The sequence below is a fragment of the Papio anubis genome, chromosome 3, assembly GCF_008728515.1.
Source record: "Papio anubis isolate 15944 chromosome 3, Panubis1.0, whole genome shotgun sequence".
NCBI classification, from domain to species: domain Eukaryota; kingdom Metazoa; phylum Chordata; class Mammalia; order Primates; family Cercopithecidae; genus Papio; species Papio anubis.
In genome coordinates this window covers 146,406,984-146,429,817 of record NC_044978.1, presented here as the reverse complement: position 1 = coordinate 146,429,817, position 22,834 = coordinate 146,406,984, and the positions used below count along the sequence as shown (strand labels likewise).

General features: G+C 40.3%; 1 protein-coding gene and 1 non-coding gene across 11 annotated transcripts in view; both read left to right on the top strand.

Moving 5' to 3' along the window:
• The window catches only part of N4BP2 (NEDD4 binding protein 2), a 97,872-nt gene that overhangs the window by 26,416 nt on the left and 48,622 nt on the right, over window positions 1–22,834 (top strand). For 6 of the 10 annotated variants that reach the window (XR_004182804.1, XR_004182805.1, XM_031664647.1 and 3 more), the window contains 4 exons: window positions 10,280–10,359; window positions 11,972–12,314; window positions 16,858–18,001; window positions 21,129–21,253. Coding sequence is in view for 8 of the 10 variants with exons in the window: in XM_031664647.1 (XP_031520507.1) it covers window positions 12,086–12,314; window positions 16,858–18,001; window positions 21,129–21,253 (1,498 nt within the window). In the remaining 2 variants the exon portion in view is untranslated. Of the gene's footprint in view, window positions 1–6,397; window positions 6,521–10,279; window positions 10,360–11,971; window positions 12,315–14,809; window positions 14,903–16,857; window positions 18,002–21,128; window positions 21,254–22,834 lie in introns of all 10 variants that reach the window. The other 4 variants (XM_031664643.1, XM_031664648.1, XM_031664642.1 and 1 more) reach the window with 4 other exon arrangements.
• Window positions 1,515–1,650, top strand: LOC116274342. The gene has a single exon (XR_004182968.1). It is a non-coding gene; the product is annotated as a small nucleolar RNA SNORA51 (small nucleolar RNA).

Sequence of the window (22,834 nt, the reverse complement as noted above, 5' to 3'; positions counted from 1 at the left end):
AATTAGCAGGGCGTGGTGCTGCATGCCTGTAATCCCTGCTACTAGGGAGGCTGAGGCAGGAGGATTGCTTGAATGCGGGAGCTGGACATTGCAGTGCGCTGAGATTGTGCCATTGTACTCCAGCCCAGGTGACAGTGTGAGACTCCGTCTCGAAAAAACAAAACCAAAAAACTACAGTTAAATATTATCCAAAACAGGCTGGGCACAGTGGCTCATGCCTTTAATCCCAGCATTTTGGGAGGCTGAGACAGGTGGATTACCTGAGGTCAGGAGTTTAAGACCAGCCTGGCCAATGTGGCGAAACCCCATCACTCCTAAAAAATACAAAAATAAGGCTGGGTGCAGTGGCTCACGCCTGTAATCCCATCACTTTGGGAGGCTGAGGCGGGTGGATCACCTGAGGTTGGGAGTTTGAGACCAGCCTGACCAACATGGAGAAACCCCGTCTCTACTAAAAATACAAAATTAGCCGGATGTGGTGGCTCATGCCTGTAATCCCAGCTATTACATGCCTGTAATCCCTGCTACTAGGGAGGCTGAGGCAGGAGAATCGCTTGAATCCGGGAGGCAGAGGTTGCGGCGAGCTGAGATTGCACCATTGTGCCATTGCAATCTAGCTTGGGCAACAAGAGCGAAACTCCATCTCAAAAAAAATAATAAAATAAGCTGGGCATGGTAGCGAGCGACAGTAGTCCCAGCAAATTGGGAGGCTGAGGCAGGAGAATTGCTTGAACCCAAGAGGTGGAGGCTGCAGTGAGCCAAGATGGCGCTACTGTACTACAGCCTGGGCGACAGAGTGAGACCCTGTCTCAAAAAAAAAACTATTTAAAACATAGTCTTTTTAAATGGCTGCCTAAACTTCCATTATATCAATCTAAAGAGATGTTGTATTCAATAATCTAACAATCCTGGGTTCAGCTTAATAATAGAAACAACCCAATTTACAAATGGGCAAAATAATCCAAACAGACATTTATTCAAAGAAGTATATAAATGCCAATAAGAACATGTAAAGATGGTAGCCAGGTGTGGTGGCTCACACCTGTAATCGCAGCACTTTGAGAGGCCGAGGTGGGCGGATCACGAGGTCACGAGGTCAACACCATCCTAGCTAACACACTGAAACCCTGTCTCTACTAAAAATACAAAAAATTAGCTGGGCGTGGTGGCGGGCGCCTGTAGTCCCAGCTACTTGGGAGGCTGAGGCAGGAGAATGGCATGAACCTGGGAGGTGGAGCTTGCAGTGAGCTGAGATCACGCCACTGCACTCCAGCGTGGGCAACAGAGCAAGCCTCTGTCTCAAAAAGAAAAAGAAAAAGAAAAAGAATATGTAAAGATGGTCAACAACATTTGTCCTTAGGAAAATGCAAATCAAAACCACAGCTAGATACCACCAGGGTTATGTGGAAGAGTTCCTTGAGCCCAGGACTTCGAGACCAGTGTGTGCAACATAGTGAGAATCTGTCTCCAAAAAAACCAACCAAAAAGCCTAACCAAACAAATAACAAACCCAACACCTCCTGGTGCTTAACCACAGGCTGTATTCTTACACTGACTGTATAGAAAGAGGAGATAGAGTAAACCTACCCCATATATACTTCAGCCCACGCTTTGTGCCTGTTCTGTATTATGAAGCGTTTGGGGGCGTGCGTAGAAAAAGAAAAAAAAACAAAAGGTAAAAATGAAAAAAACAAACCCAAAACAAAACAATGGACAGTAACGGTGTTGGTGAGGATTAGAGAAATCAGAGCCCTCACATTGCTGGTGGAAGCTGAAATTGGTGCAGCTGCTTTGGAAAACTATCTGGCAGTTCCTCAAAAGGTTAAACATGGAGTTACCATATGAACTAGCAATTCCACTCTTAGATATATACTTAAGAGATATGAAAATGTGTCCACAGAAAACTCTTATACAAATGTTCACAGCAACATTATTCACTATAGCCAAAAAGTAGAAACAACCCAAATGTCCCTCACCTGATGCATGTATACATAAAATGTGTTATATCTGTACCATGCAATATTTCCTAGCAATATCAGTGAAGTACCAATACAGGCTACAACATGGATGAACCTGGAAAACATGCCAAGCAAAAGGAGCCAGTCACAAAAGGCCATGTTTTATATTATAAAATTCTGTTCATATAAATGCCTAGAATAGGTAAACCTGTAGATACAAAAGTAGATTCGTGGTTGCCAGGGGATAGGAGAGGGAGGAATGGGCATGGTTGCTAATGGGTTGCGGGGTTTCTTCTTGAGATAATAGAAATGTTCTGGAATTCGTGGTGATGGTTTTACAACTCTGAATGTACTGAAAACTACTGAATTGTACACTTTGAAATGGTGAATTTTATGGTTTGCATATTATATTTTAATAAAGCTGGTATAAGTAGAAATTTGGGAGCTCCCACACTTAAAACCAATCCATGACATTACCTTTGATATGGATGGTAGTGGTGGTGAAGGTGATGATTTTAAATGTATTTTGAATTTATTATTCATTCATTCATTTAGACAGAGTCTCATTCTGTCACCCAGACTGGAGTGCAGTGGCATGATCTCAGCTCACTGCAACCTCCCCCTCCTGGGTTCTCCTGCCTCAGCCTCCTGAGTGTAGATGGGATTACAGGCATGTGCCACCACTCCCAACTAATTTTTGTACTTTTAGTAGAGACGGGGTTTCGTCATGTTGCCCAGACTGGTCTCCAACCCCTGACCTCAGGTAATCCATCTGCCTTGGCCTCCCAAAGTGCTGGAATTACAGGCGTGAGCCACCATGCCTGGCTTATTTTGAATTTACAACTGGTAGGAATTGCTGAGTGATTAGGTTTGAGGGAAAGAATAGGCAGAAATGACTATTAGTTTTTGGCTTCAACAAGTAGAAATTGCCATCAGCTGAGATTGCAATTACTGTAGATAGGGCAGGGTGGCAGTAGAGAATCAGGTCACTTTTAGACATGCCTGGTTTGAGGTTTTTTAATTTTTTTTCCTCTGAGATGGAGTCTTGGTCTTTTGTCCAGACTGGAGTGCAGTGGCACAATCTCAGCTCACTGCAACCTCCGTCTCCCGGGGTCAAGTGATTCTCCCGGCTCAGCCTCGCAAGTAGCTGGGATTACAGGCATGCGCTTCCACGCCCAGCTAATTTTTTTTTTTTTTTTTTGAGACGGAGTTTTGCTCTTGTTGCCTAGGCTGGAGTGCAATGGCGCAATCTCGACTCACTGCACCCTCTGCCTCCCGGGTTCAAGCAATTCTCCTGCCTCAGCCTCCCGAGTACCTGGGATTACAGGCATGCGTCACCACGCCTGGCTAATTTTGTATTTTTAGGAGAGATGGGGTTTCTCCATGTTGGTCAGGCTGGTCTCGAACTCCCAGCCTCAGGTGATCCACCCGCCTCGGCCTCCCAGAATGCTGGGATTACAGGCGTGAGCCACCGCGCCCAGCCTTTTTTTTTTTTTTTTTTTTTTTTTTTTTTTTGAGACAGAGTCTCTCTCTGTCGCCAGGCTAGAGTGCAGTGGCATGATCTTGGCTCACTGCAACCTCCGCCTCCCGGGTTCAAGCGATTCTCCTGCCTTAGCCTCCTGAGTAGCTGGGCCACCATGCCCGGCTAATTTTGTATTTTTTGTAGAGACGGGGTTTCTTCATGTTGGTGAGGCTGATCTCGAACTCCCAACCTCAGGTGATCTGCCTGCCTTGGCCTCGTAAAGTGTCGGGATTACAGGCGTGAGCCACAGCACCCGGCCTTTTTTATTTTTATCTTTTGAGATGGAGTCTCGCTGTGTCGCCCAGGCTGGAATGCAGTGGTGCAATTTCAACTCACTGCCACCTCTGCCTCTTAGGTTCATGCGATTCTCCTGCCTCAGCCTCCTGAGTAGCTGGGATTACAGGCGCCCACCACCACGCCCAGCTAATTTTTATGTTTTTAGTAGAGACGGGGGTTTCACTGTGTTGGCCAGGCTGGTCTCGAACTTCTGACCTCATGGTCCACCTGCCTCGGCCTCCCAAAGTGCTGGGATTACAAGCATGAGCCACCGCACCCAGCTAATTTATATTTTTAATAGAGACGGGGTTTCGCCATGTTGATGAGGCTGGTCTTAACCTCAGGCAATCTGCCCGCCTCAGCCTCCCAAAGTGCTGGGATTACAGGCCTGAGTCACCTCGCCCAGCCTGATACGTTTTTTAGATACACAACGTAGAGATGTTCAGTGAATAGTTTGATGTGGGTCTAGAGTCAGAGAAGAGTTGCTGGCTGAAGATGTAAATTTGTTAGCATGTTGATAGGATTTATTTTTTATTGTTTTTCTTAAGAGATGGGGTCTCACTCTGTCACCAAGGCTGGAGTTCAGTGGCACAATCATAGCTCAGTGCAGCCTCCAACTCCTGGAGTCAAGTGATCCTCCTCCCTCAGCTTCCAGAGTCGCTGGAATTACAGGCATGCCACCATGCCTGGCTAATTTTTAAGTTTTTTGTAGAGGGAAAAGAATAGACCCTAGGACTGAACTCTGGAACACTCCATTGTTTCCAAGTTGAGAGATGCGAAAATCTTGAGAGTGGCAGTGTCCTCAGGAGAAGAAAGCCGGTTCTTGGGGGAGAGATTCATCAGCTGTGTAGATGCTGCTGATAGGTCTAGCAAGACAAGAACTGAGAACTGATCATTTGATTTAATTTTATTTTCTAATTGTTGTTGGTATAAAGAAGTGTAATCTAGCCAAGTATGCTGCTGACACCTGTAATCCCAGCACTTTGGGAGGCTGAGGCAGGAGGAATATTTTAGGCCAGGAGTTTTTTAATTTTTAGATGGAGTTTTGCTCTTGTTACCCTGCTCTTGTTACCCAGGCCTGGAGTGCGATGACTCGATCTCAGCTCACTGCAACCTCTGCCTGCTGGATTCAAGCAATCCTCCTGCCTCAGCTCCCGAGTAGCTGGAATTGCAGGCGGCTGCCAACATGCTGAGCTAATGTTTGTATTTTTAGTAGAGACAGGGTTTCACCATGTTAGCCAGGATGGTCTCCATCTCCTGACTTAGTGATCCACCCGCCTCGGCCTCCCAAAGTGCTGGGATTACAGGCGTGAGCCACTGCGCCCGGCCCTGGTAGGCATTTTCTTAAACTTATGTATCAATTTGGGGAAGAATTGACATATGTGTTGTCTTCCCGTCTTTGAACATTTCTTTCATAGTTTTCAGCATATTAAGTTTTGTACTTGTTTTCTTAGATTTATACCTACGTACTGAAATATAGGAAGTCCTCACATAACATCATCGATAGGTTTTTGGAAACTGATTTTAAGTGAAACTACATATATCAGGTCCTTGAACAGTACTTTCATTCAACGTCATTCTGTTATGTTGATGAGGAAAAAAATTGGTTATGTATTGTTTTGTTTAAAGTTGTAGTTTATAGCCAAGAGTGGTGACTCACGCCTGTAATCTCAGCACTTCGGGGGGCTGAGGCAGGCTGATCACCTGAGGTTAGGGGTTCGAGACCAGCCTGGTCAACATGGTGAAACCCCATCTCTACTAAAAATACAAAAATTAGCTGGGTGTGGTGGCATGTGCCTGTAAACCCAGCTACTCAGGAGGCTGAGGCAGGAGAATCGCTTGAACCCAGGAGGTGGAGGTTGCAGTGAGCCAAGATCACGTCATTGCACTCCAGCCTGGGCAACGGAGTGAGACTCAGTCTCAAAAAAAAAAGTTGTAGTTTACAAGATCCTATTGATGGCAATAAGTGAGGACTTAGTGTATTTCTGTTTTTTTTTGTTTGTTTGTTTTGTTTTGTTTTGTTTTTTAGCAATTGTGAAGGGTATTGTTTCTTTAATTTCAGTGTCTGTGTGTTTTTTGCTAGTATGTATTTTTTGCTAGTATATATAAATGCAGTTGCTTTTATATATTTATCTTGTATCTTGCACCCTTGTTAAACTCACTTTCTTGTTGGAGATTTTGTAGATTACTTGGGATTTTCTATAATACACAGATAACCATGTTATCTGGAAATAGGGACACTTTTGTTTCTTCTTCCCTAATCTGTATATGTTTTCTTTTCTTTCTTTTTCTTATTTCATGGGCTATAAGCATTATTTTGAATAAAATTGGTGAGAACAGACATCTTGCCTTTTTCCTGATGCTAGGAAGAAAGCGTTTAGTATTTCATTATGAATACAATGTTAGCTGTAGGTTTTTGTAGGTGCTCTTATCAGGTTGAGAATATTTTTGTTCCTGTTTTTCTGGTAGTTACCATGAATGGTATTGAATTTTGTCATTATTTTCTGCATTGATTAATATGATTCTTTCACCCATTAAGATGGTGGATTATACTGATTTTTGAATATGGAACTAGCCTTGCTTTCCTGTAATAAACCCCATTTCATTATAGTATACAATCCTTTTTTTTTTTTTTTTCAAGACAGGGTGTTGCTGTTGCTCAGGCTGCAGTGTAGTGGTGTGATCATGGCTCGCTGAAGCCTCAATCTTCTGGGCCTAAGTGATCCTTTTACCTCACCCTGCCCCCCAGTACCTGGGACCACAGGTACGTACCACTACGCTTGGCTAATTTTAAAATTTTTTGTAGAGTTGAGGTCTCACTCTATTGCCCAGGCTGGTCCTGAACTCCTGGGCTCAAGCAATCCTCCCAACTCAGCCTCCTAAAGTTCTGGGATTGTAGGTGTGAACTACTATGCCCTGCCAAAATTCAGCAATATATAAAAACAATGATATCCACTGTACTGCAGCCTAGGTGATAGAGCAAGACCCTGTGTCAAAAATAAAAAAAAAAACACAAATGAAATATATATTGCTGAATTTTATTTGCTAGTGTTTTGCTAAGGATTTTTGTGTCTGTAGTCATGAGTATTGGTTTGTAGTTTTTTTGTACTGGCTTTGTCTGTTTTTGGTATCAGGATAATATTAGCATCATAAAATGGATTGGGAGTGTTTTCTTACTTTCTGGAAGAGATTATGTAGGATTAGTATTATTTTTTCCTAAAAATATTTGTTAGAATTTTCCATTGAAGCTATTTGGCCCTGGAAATTTTTTTTTTTTTTTTAAATTATGAATTAAATTCCTTTATAAATTATAGTGATTTTATCTATGTCTTATTGGATAAGTTGTGATACTTGTGTTTTTTGAGACATTGGTCCATTTCATATAAATTGTCAAACTTTTGTGTGTTCATAGTTTACTTTATTAGCCTTTTGATATCTGCGAAGTCTATAGTAATATCCCTTTTTCATTCCTGATATTGGTAATTTCTGTCTTCTTTTTTGTCAGTCTTGCTAGTCTTTCAGTTTTATTGATCATTTTGGTAAACCAACAATTTATTTCATTGAATTTTCTCATTGTTTTCTGTTTACAATTTATTTGTTATCTATTTATTATTAATATTTTTATTATTATTATTATTTTTTAAGACAGAGTCTTGCTCTGTTGCTCAGGCTGGAGTGCAGTGACACAATCCTGGCTCACTGCAACCTCCATCTCCTGGGTTCAAACGATTGTCTTGTCTCAGCCTCCCAAGTAGCTGGGACTACTGGTGTGCACCACCACGCCCAGCTAATTTTTGTATTTTTAGTAGAGACGGGGTTTCACCATATTGGGCAGGCTGGTCTCGAACTCCTGACCTCAGGTGATCCACCCACGTTGGCCTCTCAAAGTGCTGGGATTACAGGTGTGAGCCACCGTGCTTGGCCTGCCTTTTTTTTTCAAGACGGAGTCTTGCTTTTGTCACCCAGGCTGGAATGCAATGGTGCAATTTCAGTTCACTGCAACCTCTGCCTTCTGGGTTCAAGCGATTCTCCTGCCTCAGTCTCCTGAGTAGCTAGGATTACAGGTGCCTGCCACCATGCCCAGCTAATTTTTGTATTTTTAGTAGAGAAGAGGTTTTACCATGCTGGCTAGGCTGGTTTGAAACTCCTGACCTCAGGTGATCCACCCGCCTCAGCCTCCCAAAGTGCTGGGATTACAGGCACGAGCCACTATGCCTGGCCTACTCTTTATTATTTTCTTTTTTCTGATGGGTTTGAGTTTATATTGCCCTTCATTTTCTAGGTTCTTATGGTGGGGGCTTAGATTATTCATTTGAGACTTCTTTTCTAATGTATGCATTTAGTGCTATAGATTTTCCTGTTATCACTGCTTTAACCATGTTCTACAATTTTTTTTTTTTTGAGACAGAGTCTCACCCTGTTGCCCAGGCTGGAGTGCAGTGGCTCGATTTTAGCTCACTGCAACCTTCCCGAGTTGAAGCAATTCTCCTGCCTCAGCCTCCTGAGTAGCTGGGATTATAGTTGCGCGCCACCTTGCCCGGCTAATTTTTGTATTTTTATTATTATTTATTTATTTACTTTTGGAGACAGAGTTTCTCTCTTGTCGCGCAGGCTGGAGTGCAATGGTGCTATCTTGGCTCACTGTAACCTCTGCTTCCTGGTTTCAAACGATTCTCCTGTTTCTGTTTCTTCAGTGTGCTCACCAGCACGCCTGGCTAACTTTTGTATTATTAGTAGAGACGGGATTTCATCATGTTGGCCAGGCTGGTCTTGAACTGACCTCAGGTGATCCACCTACCTCGGCCTCCCAAAGTGATGCAATTACAGGCGTGAGCCACCGCACCCAGCTAATTTTTGTACTTTTAGTAGAGACGGGGTTTCACCATATTGCCCTGGATGGTCTCGATCTCATGAGCTCAGAGTGGTCTACCCACCTCAGTCTCCCATGGTGCTGGGATTGTAGGCGTGAGCCACCACACCTGGCCTACAAATTTTGATGTGGTATATTTTCATTGGCATTCAATTTATTATATTTTTAAAATTTTCTTTGAGACTTCATCATTGACCCATGTATTATTTAGATGTATATTGCTTGGAAATTTTTATGTTATTGATTTCTAGTTTGATTCCATTGTGGTTGGAAAACATACCTGTGTGATATCAATTCTTTTAAATTTGTTGTGGTTTGGTTTTAGCTTAGGATATGATCTATCTTGGTATGTCTTCTGTTAATACTTGAAAAGAGTGTGTATTCTGCTGTTGTTGGGTGGACTGTTCTGTAAGTATAGATTAGATCCTTAATTATTGGTGTTGTTGAGTTCTATATCTTTGCTGATTTACTGTCTACTGTTGATAGAGTGATGTTGAAGTCTCCAACTATAATTGTGAATTTGTCTATTTCTCCTTTCAGTTTTAGCTTCACTTATTTTGTAGCTCTGTTTAGTGCATATACATTTAGGGTTGCTATATATTTTTTATTTATATTTATTTATTTATTTATGACATGGAGTTTCACTCTTGTTGCCCAGGCTGGAGTGCAATGGTGTGATCTCAGCTCGCTGCAACCTCCGCCTCCTGGGTTCAAGTGATTCTCCTGCCTCAGCCTCTCAAGTAGCTGGGATTACAGGCATGCGCCACCACGCCTGGCTAATTTTGTATTTTTAGTAGAGACAGGGTTTCTCCATGTTGGTCAGGCTGGTCTCAAACTCCCGACTTTAGGTGATCCACCCGCCTCGACCTCCCAAAGTGCTGGGATTATAGGCATGAGCTACATGCCTGGCCTTTTTTTTTTTTTTTTTTAATTGAGACAGTCTCATTTTGTCTCCCAGGCTGGAGTGCAGTGGCATGATCTTGGCTCGCTGCACCCTCTGTGTCCTGGGTTCAAGCGATTCTCCTGTGGTTAGTCTCTCGAATAGCCGGGACTACAGGTTAGTTCTTTTTGTATTTTTAGTAGAGACAGAGTTTTGCCATTTTGGCCAGGTTAGTCTCAAACTCCTCACCTCAAGTGATCCTCCTGCCCATTGTCCACTGTGCTGGGATTATAGGCACCATCCCCTGAGTCTGGCCAGGGTTACTGTATCTTTTTTTTTTTGAGATGGAGTTTTGCTCTTGTTGCCCAGGCTGGAGTGTAATGGCACTATCTTGGCTCACTGCAACCTGTGCCTCCCGGGTTCAAGCAGTTCTCCTGTTTCAGCCTCCTGAGTAGCTGGGATTACAGGCACAGGCCACCACGCCTGGCTAATGTTTGTATTTTAGTAGAGACAGGGTTTCACCATGTTGGCCAGGCCGGAATCAAACTCCTGACCTCAGGTAATCCACCCACCTTGGCCTCCCAGAGTGCAGGGATTACAGCTGTGAGCCACTGCACCCAGCCTGCTATATCTTTTTGATGGCCTGATCCTTTATCATTACACAGTGCCCTTCTTTGTCTGTGATAATTTTCTTAGCTCTGAATTCTACTTACATCTGATATTAATATATAAGTGTACTTTTATTTAATTGTAATTAATTTAAATTTAAATAGGAACATGTGGCCGGTGGCTGCCATATTGACAGTGCAGTTCCGGAAGGTGGAGAGAGCTATGACACAAATTTAATTAAAAGGTAAATTTTATAATGTAATAGAAGACGATAAGGGCCATGGATAGTTAGCAGGAAAGGAGAGATTAGGGCAGAGGGAGCAGGGTATATGGTTTTCAGTTGGATAATCAAGAGAGAAATCATTGAATGTGACACTTGAACAAAAATTTGCAGGAGTACAGGACTTAGCTGTGCAGATATCTTGAGGAAGAGTATATCAAAGGCTAGCAGACAGATAGGCCATTGTAAGAACTTTAGCTTTGTCTCTGAGTGATGTGGAGAACATGTAGGGGTTTAGATCAGACCCTTTTTACATTGTATAAAGCTCAGTCTGGCTGGTATATTGAAAATAGACTATAGGGGGACAAGGTAAGAGGGAGAACAGGTAAGAGGTTGGAATATGGGTTAAAGATGACAGGTGTCAGACCAATGATTAGAGCAGATTTTGGGAAATATATTAGACATTTAGTTTTGGATATGTTAAGTTTGAAATGTTTGTTAGGTATATTCAAGCAGAGAAAACAAGTAGACTGCCTGTAGTTCTATTCCAGATATGAGTCCCTGCCCTTGTGGAGCTTACACTTTATTGGAATATGGGTGGTAAATATAATACATGTATAAAACATATGCTATGTAAGAAAACAATAAGTCCTGTGGAGAAAATTCAAGTAGGAAAGTGGGGTAAATAGTGTTGAGGCACTGAGGTCTTGAGAAGTTAACATTTGAATAATGATAAGAAGGTGATAAGGAGATAATTGGAGAAAAGTGGTTCTGTAGAGGGAACCAAGGTGTAAAGGTTCCCAAGGGAGAACATTGCTGGTGTGTTTGAAGAAGAGCGAGGAGACTTAAGTGTGGCTAAGGGAAAGGACAGTGCAGAGGTGACCAGTGTCCAGGTTATGGGCCATTTTAAGGGCTCTAGCTTTTATCTTGAGTTAGGGAGCTAGTGGATAGTTTAGTAGAAGAAAGGCATGGTCCAACCTATGGTTTAATTGAGTCACTCTGGCTTTGGTGCTAAATAGACTGAAGGGGCAAGGGTGGAAACCAAGAGACAGGAGACTTCTAGGAATTTAGGCAAGAGGCTGTGGTAGCTAAGTCTAGGGTGGTGGCAGTGAGGAATAATAGTATTCTGGATACGTTTTGGGAGTCACATTGACAAAATTGGCTTACCAGTTGCATGTGGGATGACAGGAGTCAAGGATTATTCCAAGATTTTGGCCTGAGTCATTGGAATGATACAGTTGCGCTAACTGAGATGGGAAAGACTGGGAAAAGCAGTTTTGAAGGGGGTGATGAGCTGTTTTGGACATGTTAAATGTACGGTGCCTATTGGACATCTGAGTATAGGTGTTCAGTACGCATTTTAATTATATTTATGAAGACTTTCATGTTTTTAAAAATGAAAAAATGTATTGAAACAGTGTATTCATTGTTCTGAAATATATATTGTTAACATCTTAATTTTTAACATGTTCAATCCTGGCAAAACCTGAATATTTTGGAGAGAGAGAAATTGACTACTTTTTAGCTCTGTTGTTAGAGTTGGTGGTACTTTCTTAGAGCTAAATAAAGATGTCATTCCGATTTCAGAAATGGAAATATATATAGTCTGAGTGTTTTTAATTGCTTTCTATTTTAGGTCTTTTTACTGCTGGATTGTGCAAGATATTTAACCCTATTTTGTTTGAATTATGACTTAAATATCAAACATCTTAACTAAGAAAAGGGAAACATTTTAGTTTTGGAAGTCAGAATGCCAAGGAAAAGGAAAAATCTTGGGGGAAATCCTTTTCGGAAGACTGCAAACCCTAAGGAAGTTATCGTATCCAGTGTTGCTAGTCGTGAGGAGCCAACCACTACTCTTCCTTCCATGGGTGAGACAAAAGTTGATCAGGAAGAACTCTTCACCAGTATCTCAGAGATGTTTTCTGATCTGGATCCTGATGTAGTGTATTTGATGCTTTCTGAATGTGATTTCAAAGGTGAGAAAAAGTTTAGTTTGAACCCTGTCCATCTTATAAGAAGACTTTGTGTACTATGCCATGATTAATAGTAATATAGAAAAATGTCTTATTTCTATTTTATTCATCATTTATTAATCATCTGCTGTTGGCAAGTTATTAAGGTTGGTATTTGAGTTGGTATTTGGGATATGAAGAATAAAACATAGTTTCTACTCTTAAGAAATGTGCAGTTCTAAATGTAAGGTATTTGTATAGATATCATATTCTATCTCTTTCATCTTTACTCTAGAACAGACTGGCACTATTGACACTTTAGGCTACATAATCCTTTCTTTTGAGTGGCTCTCCTATGCATTGTAGGTTTAGCAGCATCCCCGGCCTATACACACTAGTTGCCAGTAGCTCCTTACCACCCAGGTGTGACAATAAAAAATGTCTCCATGTCTTGTCATTTGTTCCCTGGGAGGCAAAATTGTACCTGGTTGAGAACCACTCTCCTCTAATGTAAGCTCCATAAAGACAGAGGTTTTAAAAACTTTGTTTTACTCCTGTATCTTCAGCCCATAACATGGCAACTGACTCATAATAGGAACTGAGTAAATATCTATTAAGCAACTAGGTAAGTATAATTTTGAAAATAAGAGCTGATTAAGAGTTGAGGCTAGCAGAGTAGTATAATTTCAAAACATTGACTTTGGAGTCAAGAAACCTGGGTTGGTTTTCCAGCTCTGCCACTTAATCTCTCTGAGTCTCAGTTTTCTAATCTGTTAGGGAGAAAAATAACAGTATGCACCTCATTGGACTTTTTTTTGGTGACAATTGAGTTTTATTTTTTTGTTGTTGGTAAAGTCTTCAGTATGGTAGGTTATTAATAACTTGTCATACATTGTTTACAAGTATGTAGACAGAAGGGAGTTTATGTAAGTTGGCTAGATGAGTAATTAAATGTTGATGCTTAGTATTGTTACTAGCCATAATTAGTATAAGATAAAATTATTCTAGATTTGGGAAGTTTTGGTAATGTGTTATAAACTTCCAGTTTCAGTCATTGTGTGGTCTGTGATGTGAGCATATCTTATCCAGTTATGTATGCAGAAAACCAGTTGTCAGCAGTGCATGATGCTCAGAAATGATAGTATATTGAATTTTGTAAATTACTTCAACATTTTCCTTTGATGTGTTTCAAATTTAATTGTTGCATATAAACTAATACAGCAATGAAGAATTACAAGAAATCCACATCATCCTGTACCATAACAAAACAACTTATTTTTGTTTTCCAGAATCTTCTATAGACCTTGTTCATAAGCATTTGCGATTTGAGTGGTGGAATTTTGTATTATGTATTTTTAACTTAACATAAGCATTTGTCTGTGTTGCTGTAATCTGTATTTTTAACAGGTTTCTAATATTCTACTGAGTTGTTGTGCTATAGTTTAATTATATCTCCATTTTTCACGAATAATTAATATTGCAGAGAACATCTTGGTAAAAAATATATTTTTCTTTCTTTTGGCTTTTTTTTCTTAGTTCCAAAACTTTATTTTCTTGCATCACAGGGTAAGAACTGCTTTGGCTCTTGGAAGCATACTCCTAAATTGCCTACCAGTGAGGTGTTCTGATTTGTAATTCCACCAGCCTTGCATAAGTGTAGTGGTTTCACTTCAGCTTTTTCAACATTGTGTAGTAGTGTTTTAAGATTTTTTTTTTTTTTGAGATGGAGTTTCGCTCTTGCTGCCCAGGCTGGAGTGCAGTGGTGCCATCTCAGCTCTCTGCAACCTCGGCCTCCCGGGTTCAGGTGATTCTCCTGCCTCAGGCTCTACAAGTAGCTGGGATTACAGGCGTCTGCCACCATGCCCAGCTAATTTTCTTTTTTTGTATTTTTAGTAGAGATGGGATTTCGTCATGCTGGCCAAGCTGGTCTTGAACTCCTGACCTCAGGTCATCCACCTGCCTCAGCTTCCCAAAGTGCTAGGATTACAGGCGTGAACCACCACACCTGGCCTGTGTTTTAAGGTTTTAATAGGAATAAAATTGCATTTTTCTTTATTTGTGTTGATTTAATAAAGAGGAATGTTGGACATTTTTGTACATGGTTGTTTATTGTAATCTTGTGTAAATTGTTCATTCATTGAAAAAAGTTTTTTTTTATACCATGGTTTTAATTTTTCCCAACAATCTGTATAAGGACTTTTCTTTTTATGTGATAAGTACCTATCCATCTTGGTCTTTAATTTACTTTTACTTAGTGTTAGTGTAATTTTTCATTGTATACACATTAAATTTTTAGTTGATCTTTTCTGGTTTTACTGTCACTTTACTGTCATGTAGATTTTTTTCATAGAAATACTCCTTATGTTTGCTTTCTTTTTTTTTCCCCCTCCCTGCCCCCCCAACCTTTTTTTCTTTTCTTCCATTTTTAGGTTTTCTGTCCTTTGTAGTATTGCTATGATCTCCTAATTGGTCTCTGCCAGGCTTGCCCCCTCCAATCCCTCTTTGTTTTTCTTCTTAAGGGAACATTAATTGGGTGCTTACTAGGTGCCAGTTCTTTGTGCACAGCACTTTTTCATGGATTATCTCATTTAATCCTCACAACAACCTATGAGGTAGGTGCTTTTATTATCCCCATATTACAAATGAGAAAATCGAGGTTTAGGGACGTTAACTTGTTGAAAGTGTCATAGCCAGCAGTAGAGATTTAAATGTTGGTGTTCTGACTCCAGACCAGAGCTGTTACTTACTCTGCTGTGCTGTTTCCAGACTTACCTTTCTTAAAACAGCAAGACAAAACACAACATAAACAACCCCTCGCTCCAAACTTCAAATGCTTAAAAATTCTAATTTTTTTTTTTTTTTTTTTTGGTTTCCTTTTTTTTTTTTTGAGATAGGGCCTCACTCAGTTGCCCAGGCTGGAGTGCAGTAATCTAATCACTTTCACTAGAGGCTCATTGTAGCCTTCACCTCCTGGGCTGAAGCGATTCTGCTACCTCAGACACCCTACCACACTGGCTAATTTTTGTAGAGATAGGGTTTTTCCATGTTGCCCAGGCTGGTCTTGAACTCCTGGTCTCAAGCGATCTACCTGCCTCAGCCTCCCAAAATGTTAGGATTATAGGCATGAGCCACCACACCTGGCCTTAAAATTTCGAATGGCTCCCTATTTGTGTTATAACAGAAAGAGCTCAGCATTGGAGTCAGATACACCAGTCCTGGCTCTGTCACTGACTATCTGTGTGACTTGGGCCAAGTTAATGTACTTTTTAACTTCATTTCTTCATCTGTTTGCTAGGAATGATATACCTCATGGTAGTATTTGAGGATTCAGTGAGGTGATGTGTATAAAACTTCTAGCTGAAATGCTATGACTGGTAGTTTCCTTCAAGTTCCCTTCGAAAATAAAATTAATATTTCTTAACATGGCATACAGGACTGTTCCCAATTTTACCCAATCAACCTCCCTCTAGGGAGAGCCAAGCCTGGGTTTACCCTTTTTTCTCTTGTGTCTGGCAAGTTACTTTTTAATCTTCAAGTCCCAGTTCACATATCACCTTATGTGAAATCTTTTCTTATTCTCCCTTGTGCTTCTATGGCATTTGTACATTATCAAAAATGTGCATTATTTATTTATTTATTTTTGAGAGGGAGTCTCGCTCTGTCACCAAGGCTGGAGTGCAGTGGCTCGATCTCTGCTCACTACCACCTCTGCCTTGCCGGTTCAAGAAATTCTCCCACCTCGGGCTCCTGAGTAGCTGGGATTACAGGCATGCGCTGCCACTACACCCAGCTAATTTTTATATTTTTAGTAGAGACAGAGTTTCGCCATGTTGACTAGGCTAGTCTCTAACTCCTGACCTCAGGTGATCCACCTGCCTCAGCCTCCCAAAGTGCTGGGATTACAGGCATGAGCCACTGTGCCTGGCCAAAAGTGTGCATTATTTAATCTGTATTATATTACAATGTAATTGTCTCTAGTATAATTGTTTTTAATCTCTAGTAGACTGCAAAGTTCTCTATTAGACTGCAAAAAAAATCTATTAAAGATTTTTTTTTTACAAAATATTTCTGATATGCAGTACACACTCATAAATATATTTGTATTAAGTGCAATTCATAGCATGGATCATGTAAATAAATTAGATTTACTAAGAGAATATATAAAATACTTAATATTTAAAAGTGTACATTCAATAGGTATTTGTTAAATTAATCAACAGGCTTTAGGACTTTTACAAATAAGCCTAATACATCCAATGACAGATATCTATACATTTACTCAATAAATTCAGCAAATAATATTTATTTAATTATAGTTTATTAGCTTGGTTTATTACTGTTTCCTGAAAGAATAGGATTGCATGTCTCCATCATTCAGACTTTTTGCTACTACAGACTTTGGTATGTTAGTAAAATATAAATTTTTTAAAAATAACATGAACATTGTACATTTATATTTTGTTCAATGCAAAATCCAATATAATTTTAGCTGGATTTTAATAAAATTATTAAATCTGTTTTCTCTGTCTATATTTTTGTTGTTGTTATTATTCTTGTTGTTGTACAGTTGAAAATGCTATGGATTGTCTGTTAGAATTATCTGCCACTGATACCAAGATAGAAGAATCATCTTCACAAAGTTTTGTTGCTTCTGGGAACCAAGTAGGTGCAGCAGAAAGTGAAATAATGGAAAAACATCCTGAAGAAGAGAGTGAAGATTCAAAAATAGATTCATTTTTGGACATGCAGCTAACTGAAGACCTGGATTCCTTAATACAAAATGCTTTTGAGAAATTGAACTCTTCTCCTGATGACCAAGTATACTCATTTTTGCCTTCACAAGATGTTAATAGTTTTAATGACCTGAGTGAGTTTGTAAATCCTGATTCAAGTAATATGAGTCCCATTTTTTCTACACAAAATATGAATTTGAACAGTGAAAATTTAGACAATTCTGGCTCTACGTTAAGTTTAAACCCATTACCTTCACATTCTGTTTTGAGCGAGTCCAAATGTTTTATAAAGGATAACACATTGGCTTTGGAAAGTAACTACCCAGAAGATTCTCTTCTCAGTAGTTCTTTAAATGTAGCAAGTGACTCCTTCGTGGGCTGTAGCAGTCACAATCAAAAACAGAAAGAACTTTTAGAATCTGAGTGTGTTGAGGCTCAGTTCTCTGAAGCTCCTGTAGATTTGGATGCCAGCGAACCTCAGGCTTCTTTAAACCTTCCAGGGCTTGATTTACCGGGTACGGGTGGGGATCAAAAATCTACTCGGGTCTCTGATGTTTTTCTGCCTTCCGAAGGGTTCAACTTCAAGCCACACAAACATCCTGAACTGCCAACTAAGGGGAAAGATGTGAGTTACTGCCCAGTACTTGCTCCTCTTCCCTTACTGTTGCCTCCTCCGCCACCTCCACCGATGTGGAATCCAATGATTCCTGCTTTTGACCTCTTCCAAGGAAACCATGGCTTTGTAGCTCCTGTTGTAACCACAGCTGCACACTGGAGATCTGTGAACTACACATTTCCACCCTCAGTTATTTCTCACACTTCCCCAACAAAAGTATGGAGAAATAAAGATGGAACAAGTGCTTATCAAGTACAAGAAACCCCAGTTTCTCAGGTTGTAAGAAAGAAGACATCTTATGTTGGACTAGTTCTTGTTCTTCTCAGAGGTCTTCCAGGATCTGGAAAATCTTTTTTGGCAAGGTATGAGGTTTAATTGGGTTTTAAAAAAATAGTATAATGTCTGAATTTGAACACAAGTGTGAATATATATGCAAAATGCTTTGCTTAGTACAGATCTTTAGTAACCCCTAAAATGTTTTCTTTTTACTAAGTTTTCCTAACTTTGTGTAGCTAATAATAACACTATTTTCTCTGGAAACTTTTTTTATGGTGTCCCTTCATCTTTGACTATCTCTTTGAAAGACAGAAGAAAAAATTAAAGAGGATTCCAAAATTGTGAGTTATTGACGTAGTAGAGGAGAGCTAATTTGAGTGGGAGAAAGATGAGTTCAGCTTTGATCACAGAGTTAAAGAGAGATAATTGATCTTGATTTCATGGAATGAAAGTCTTAAATATATTAATTTTACTGGTAGTTGGAAATTCAGGATTATAGAATGTTGTTAAATAATGCTTTTAGACATATGTGATTTGAAGGAAGAGAGTATAGGATGACAACTGGTAGTCAGAGAACTTCAAGTTTTCAGGGACTTTTCTGTTCCAAAATAGAGTACCATCAGTTATTTGATCTCATATATACACCTTTATCCCTTCTGTAGTTAAGGTAGGCTGTGAGTGCCTTAATCTGGGAGACAGGAGTCAAGTGTTACAGGCAGCTTTGTAATGGTTTCAGTGGCACTCCTTGAAGAGTATTGTTTTCATAATTTCTCTCTATCCCTGCTTAACCTTTAAATTCCAGAAGATTTCACCTAATCTATTTTATTTGCTAGTTTTTTTTTTCTTCTTCCAAATTTTAATCGTTAGCCTTCTAATATTATTAGTTGGGTGTCCTCTATTTGATCCTGGGTGTATCTAGTCTAGTCTTAATGAATATGAATAGATAACTGGAGAATGTCCTTCATAAACTTATTTTTAGTTTTTTTTTTTTTTTTTAATATCTTTTCTGTGTCTGAGTTTCTCTGCCAGTAAATTTCCACATATTCTGCTGATACACTTACAGGCATATTTTTCAGTAGACATGTAGGCTTTTCTAACTGACTTAATAGCAACAACAACAATAAAACAATATTATAGATGTTACTGTCAGTCATGGCAGTGTGTTTCATGAAAGAGATTGGACTGAAAGGTGGTACCTTAGAAGGCAGTTGAGCTGTGAGACAATTTTGAAGAACTAGGTTTCAGGGGCCTTTAGAATCAGAGGCAGCTACAGTTTGAGTGTGGGTAAAGAAAAATGTGCTTGTCACAAGGTAGAAACTTAATATTTTTTGAATGAAGAGAGAGAAATAACGGGGATAGTGTTGAGACATAGAACCTGCGTTGTCTTGAAGAGAATGGTCCCATATTCAAACCAAAGGAAAACGATGGATGCAAAAAGTCTTTTTGAATTTTTTGGAAAGAAGGTCATGAATGGATATCTGAGAAACAATTTTGTTGTCCTGTGAGGGTAGAAAGCAAAAGGGTTTAGCAAGCTCTGATGATGGAGTTAAGGGAAAGAGAGAAGTTGGATAGTAGTTGAAAGGGGTCACAAAGTGTAGTTACAATTTTTTTTTTTTTGACAGAGTCTGACTCTGTCATCCAGGCTGTTGTGCAGTGGTGTGATCTCAGCTTACTGCAACCTCCACCTCCCCAGGTTTATGAGATTCTCCAGCCTCAGTCTCCTGAGTAGCTGGGATTACAGGTGCCTGCTGCCACCCCCAGCTAATTTTTATATTTTTAGTAGAGACAGGATTTCACCATGTTGGCTAGGCTGGTCTCAAACTTTTTTTTTTTTTTTTTTTTTTTTTAAGAGACAGGGACTTGCTTTGTCACCCAGGCTGGAGTGCAGTGGCATGATCATAGCTTATTGTTGTCTTGAATTCCTGGGTTCAAGCAATCCTCCTGCCTTGGCCTCCCGAGTAGCTGGGACTGCAGGCATGGGCCATCACACCTGGCTCATTTTAAAATTTTTTGTAGAGACAGAATCTCGTCATCTTGCCCAGGCTCATCTCAAACTTCTGGGCTCAAGCAGTCCTCCCATCTCAGCCTCCCAAAGTGCTGGGACTATAGGCATGAGCTATCATACTCAGCCTAGTTAGAATTTTTAAAGATAGCTGAGATATATGCATGTTTAATGGTAAAAAAGGAAGTGTCAGAGAAGGGAAAGCTACAAAGAGAAGAGGATAAACATAGGAATTGGGATCAAATGAGCATTCCCTAGAATGTAAGCTCCATGAGTGCAAGCGTTTTTGTGTTTTTTTGTTCATTGATGTATGCTCAGTGCTTAAAACAGTGCCTGGCACTTAATAGATGCTACAGAAAGGGATATATATTTTCAGAAAAGGATAGTTAAACATTTGTTAATCTTCAAACCATTATAACGATTTTATAGTTAAGGATAAAAGGTCTTCATAACATTAAAAACAAGTTTCCGAATAATAATTTACATAAAGCAAAATAGACCTGCCTTAGGTTGGATTTTTTTGGAATTAAACTTCTGCTTAGAGTATTTTCAGTATGATTTGTTTGAATATTACAATATGTTTATTCTTTTATTTATCTATTTGTGTTTAATTTTTTCTTTCTTTCTTTCTTTCTTTTTTTTTTTTTTGAGAGAGGGTCTTATTGTGTCACCCAGGCTGGAGTGCAGTGGTGCAACCTTGGCTCTCTGTAACCTAAACCTCTTGGGTTCAAGTGATCCTCCCAACTTAGCTTCCCAAGCAACTGGGATTATAGGTGCACACTACCACACCTGCCTAATTTTTGTCTTTTTTGTGTAGTTGGGTTCTTGCTATGTTGCCCAGACTGATTTTTATTCTTTTATTTTATTTATTTATTTATTTTGAGACACAGTCTCGCCTGTTGCCCAGACTGGAATACAGTGGTGCAATCTCAGCTCACTGCAACCTCCACCTCCTGGGTTCTAGCAATTTTCATGCCTCAGCCTCTAGTAGCTGGGACTGTAGGTGCATGCCACCATACCTGGCTAATTTTCGTATTTTTAATAGTGATGGAGCTTCACCACGTTGGCCAGGCTGGCCTTAAACTCCTGGCCTCAAGTGATCTACAAAATGATAGTACTTGAATAATGTATTTGGTTTATGACTTTGAAAAAATTAGGAGAGAAAATTTAGAAGAAAAGGTAATGAAAATTATTTCATTTATCTTTCACAGGACTTTGCAAGAGGATAATCCAAGTGGAGTCATTCTTAGTACTGATGATTATTTTTATATAAATGGACAGTACCAGTTTGATGTAAAGTACTTAGGAGAAGCACATGAATGGAACCAGAATCGTGGTAAGAACAGATAATCAGATTCTGGGTAACGTTGTGAGTAATATAAAGAAAAGATTCACTTAGTATTTGTTCGTGTATTTGTTTTATTTTTTTTTTGAGGCAAGTTCTCGCTATGTTGCACAGGCTAGAGTGCAGTGGTGTGATCTTGGCTCACTGCAGCCTTGACTTCTGGGTTCAGGTGATCCTCCCACATTAGCCTCCCGAGTAGCTGGTACCACAGATGTGCACCACCATCCTTGGCTAATTTTTGTATTTTTTGTAGAGACAGGATCTCACTTTGTTGTCCAGGCTGGTCTTGAACTCCTGGGCTTAAGCAATCTGCCTCTCTCAGCCTCCCAAAGTGCCGAGTTTGCAGAAGTGAGCCACTGCGCCCAGCTAAATTGGCTTAGTATTTTTTTTCGAGATGGAGTCTCGCTCTGTACCCAGGCTGTAGTGCAGTGGTGCAATCTCGGTTCACTGCAGCCTCTGCCTCCTGTGTTCAAGTGATTCTCCTGCCTCAGCTTCCTGAGTAGCTGGGATTACAGGTGCATGCCACCACACCTGGCTAATTTTTATATTTTTTGTAGCGACAGGATTTCCCCGTGTTGGCCAGGCTGGTCTCGAACTCCTGACCTTAGGTGATCCGCCTGCCTTGGTCTCCCAAAGTGCTGAGATTACAGGTGTGAGCCACCGTACCCAAGCTATAACTGTATAGTATATATAAAATTTTAACTATAATTAACATTAATTCTTGTGTTACATAGTAAGAGGTAAGTTTGTCTTATAGGGTTGTTATAAGGATTCAAAGAGTTAATTTTTGTAAGGTACTTAGAATATTGTGTGGCATATTTAAGTTATCAGTAGGGATCTTTTGAGAAGTAAATCTAATTTTCTGCTTGGATCTCAGAATAGCTGTAAGGAAATTGCACTTGTTTCCTATGCTCTGGTTACTGTTGTCTTTTTTTTTTTTTTTTGACACAGAGTCTTGCTGTGTCGCCTGGCTGCAGTGCAGTGGTGTGATCTCGGCCCACTGCAACGTCAGCCTCCCACGTTCAAGCAATTCTTATGCCTCAGCCTCCCAGCCTGAGTAGTTGGGACTATAGGCGTGTGCCACCATGCCTGGCTAATTTTTGTATTTTTAGTAGAGATGGGGTTTTGCCATATTGACCAGAGCCAGGCTTGTCTCGGACGCCTGTCCTGAAGTGGTCTGCCTACCTCGGCCTCCCAAAGTGTTGGGATTACAGGTTTGAGCCACCATGCCCAGCCTGGTTACTGCTTTCTAAAATCAAATTTGAACCACTAGAAATGGAGTTTGACCGGTTAACCACTGGTCTTCGTTAGATTGGTTTACTCTTTTTTTTTTTTTGAAACCAAGTCTCACTCTGTTGCCCAGGCTGGAGTGCAGTGGCTCAGTCTCGGCTCACTGCAACCTCTGCCTCCCGGGTTCAAGCGATTCTCCTGCCTCAGCCTCCTCCTGAGTAGCTGTGATTACAGGCGCATGCCACCGTGCCTGGCTAATTTTTGTATTTTTAGTAGAGACGGGTTTCACCGTGTTGGCCAGGCTGGTCTTGAATGCCTGACCTTGTGATTTACCTGCCTCGG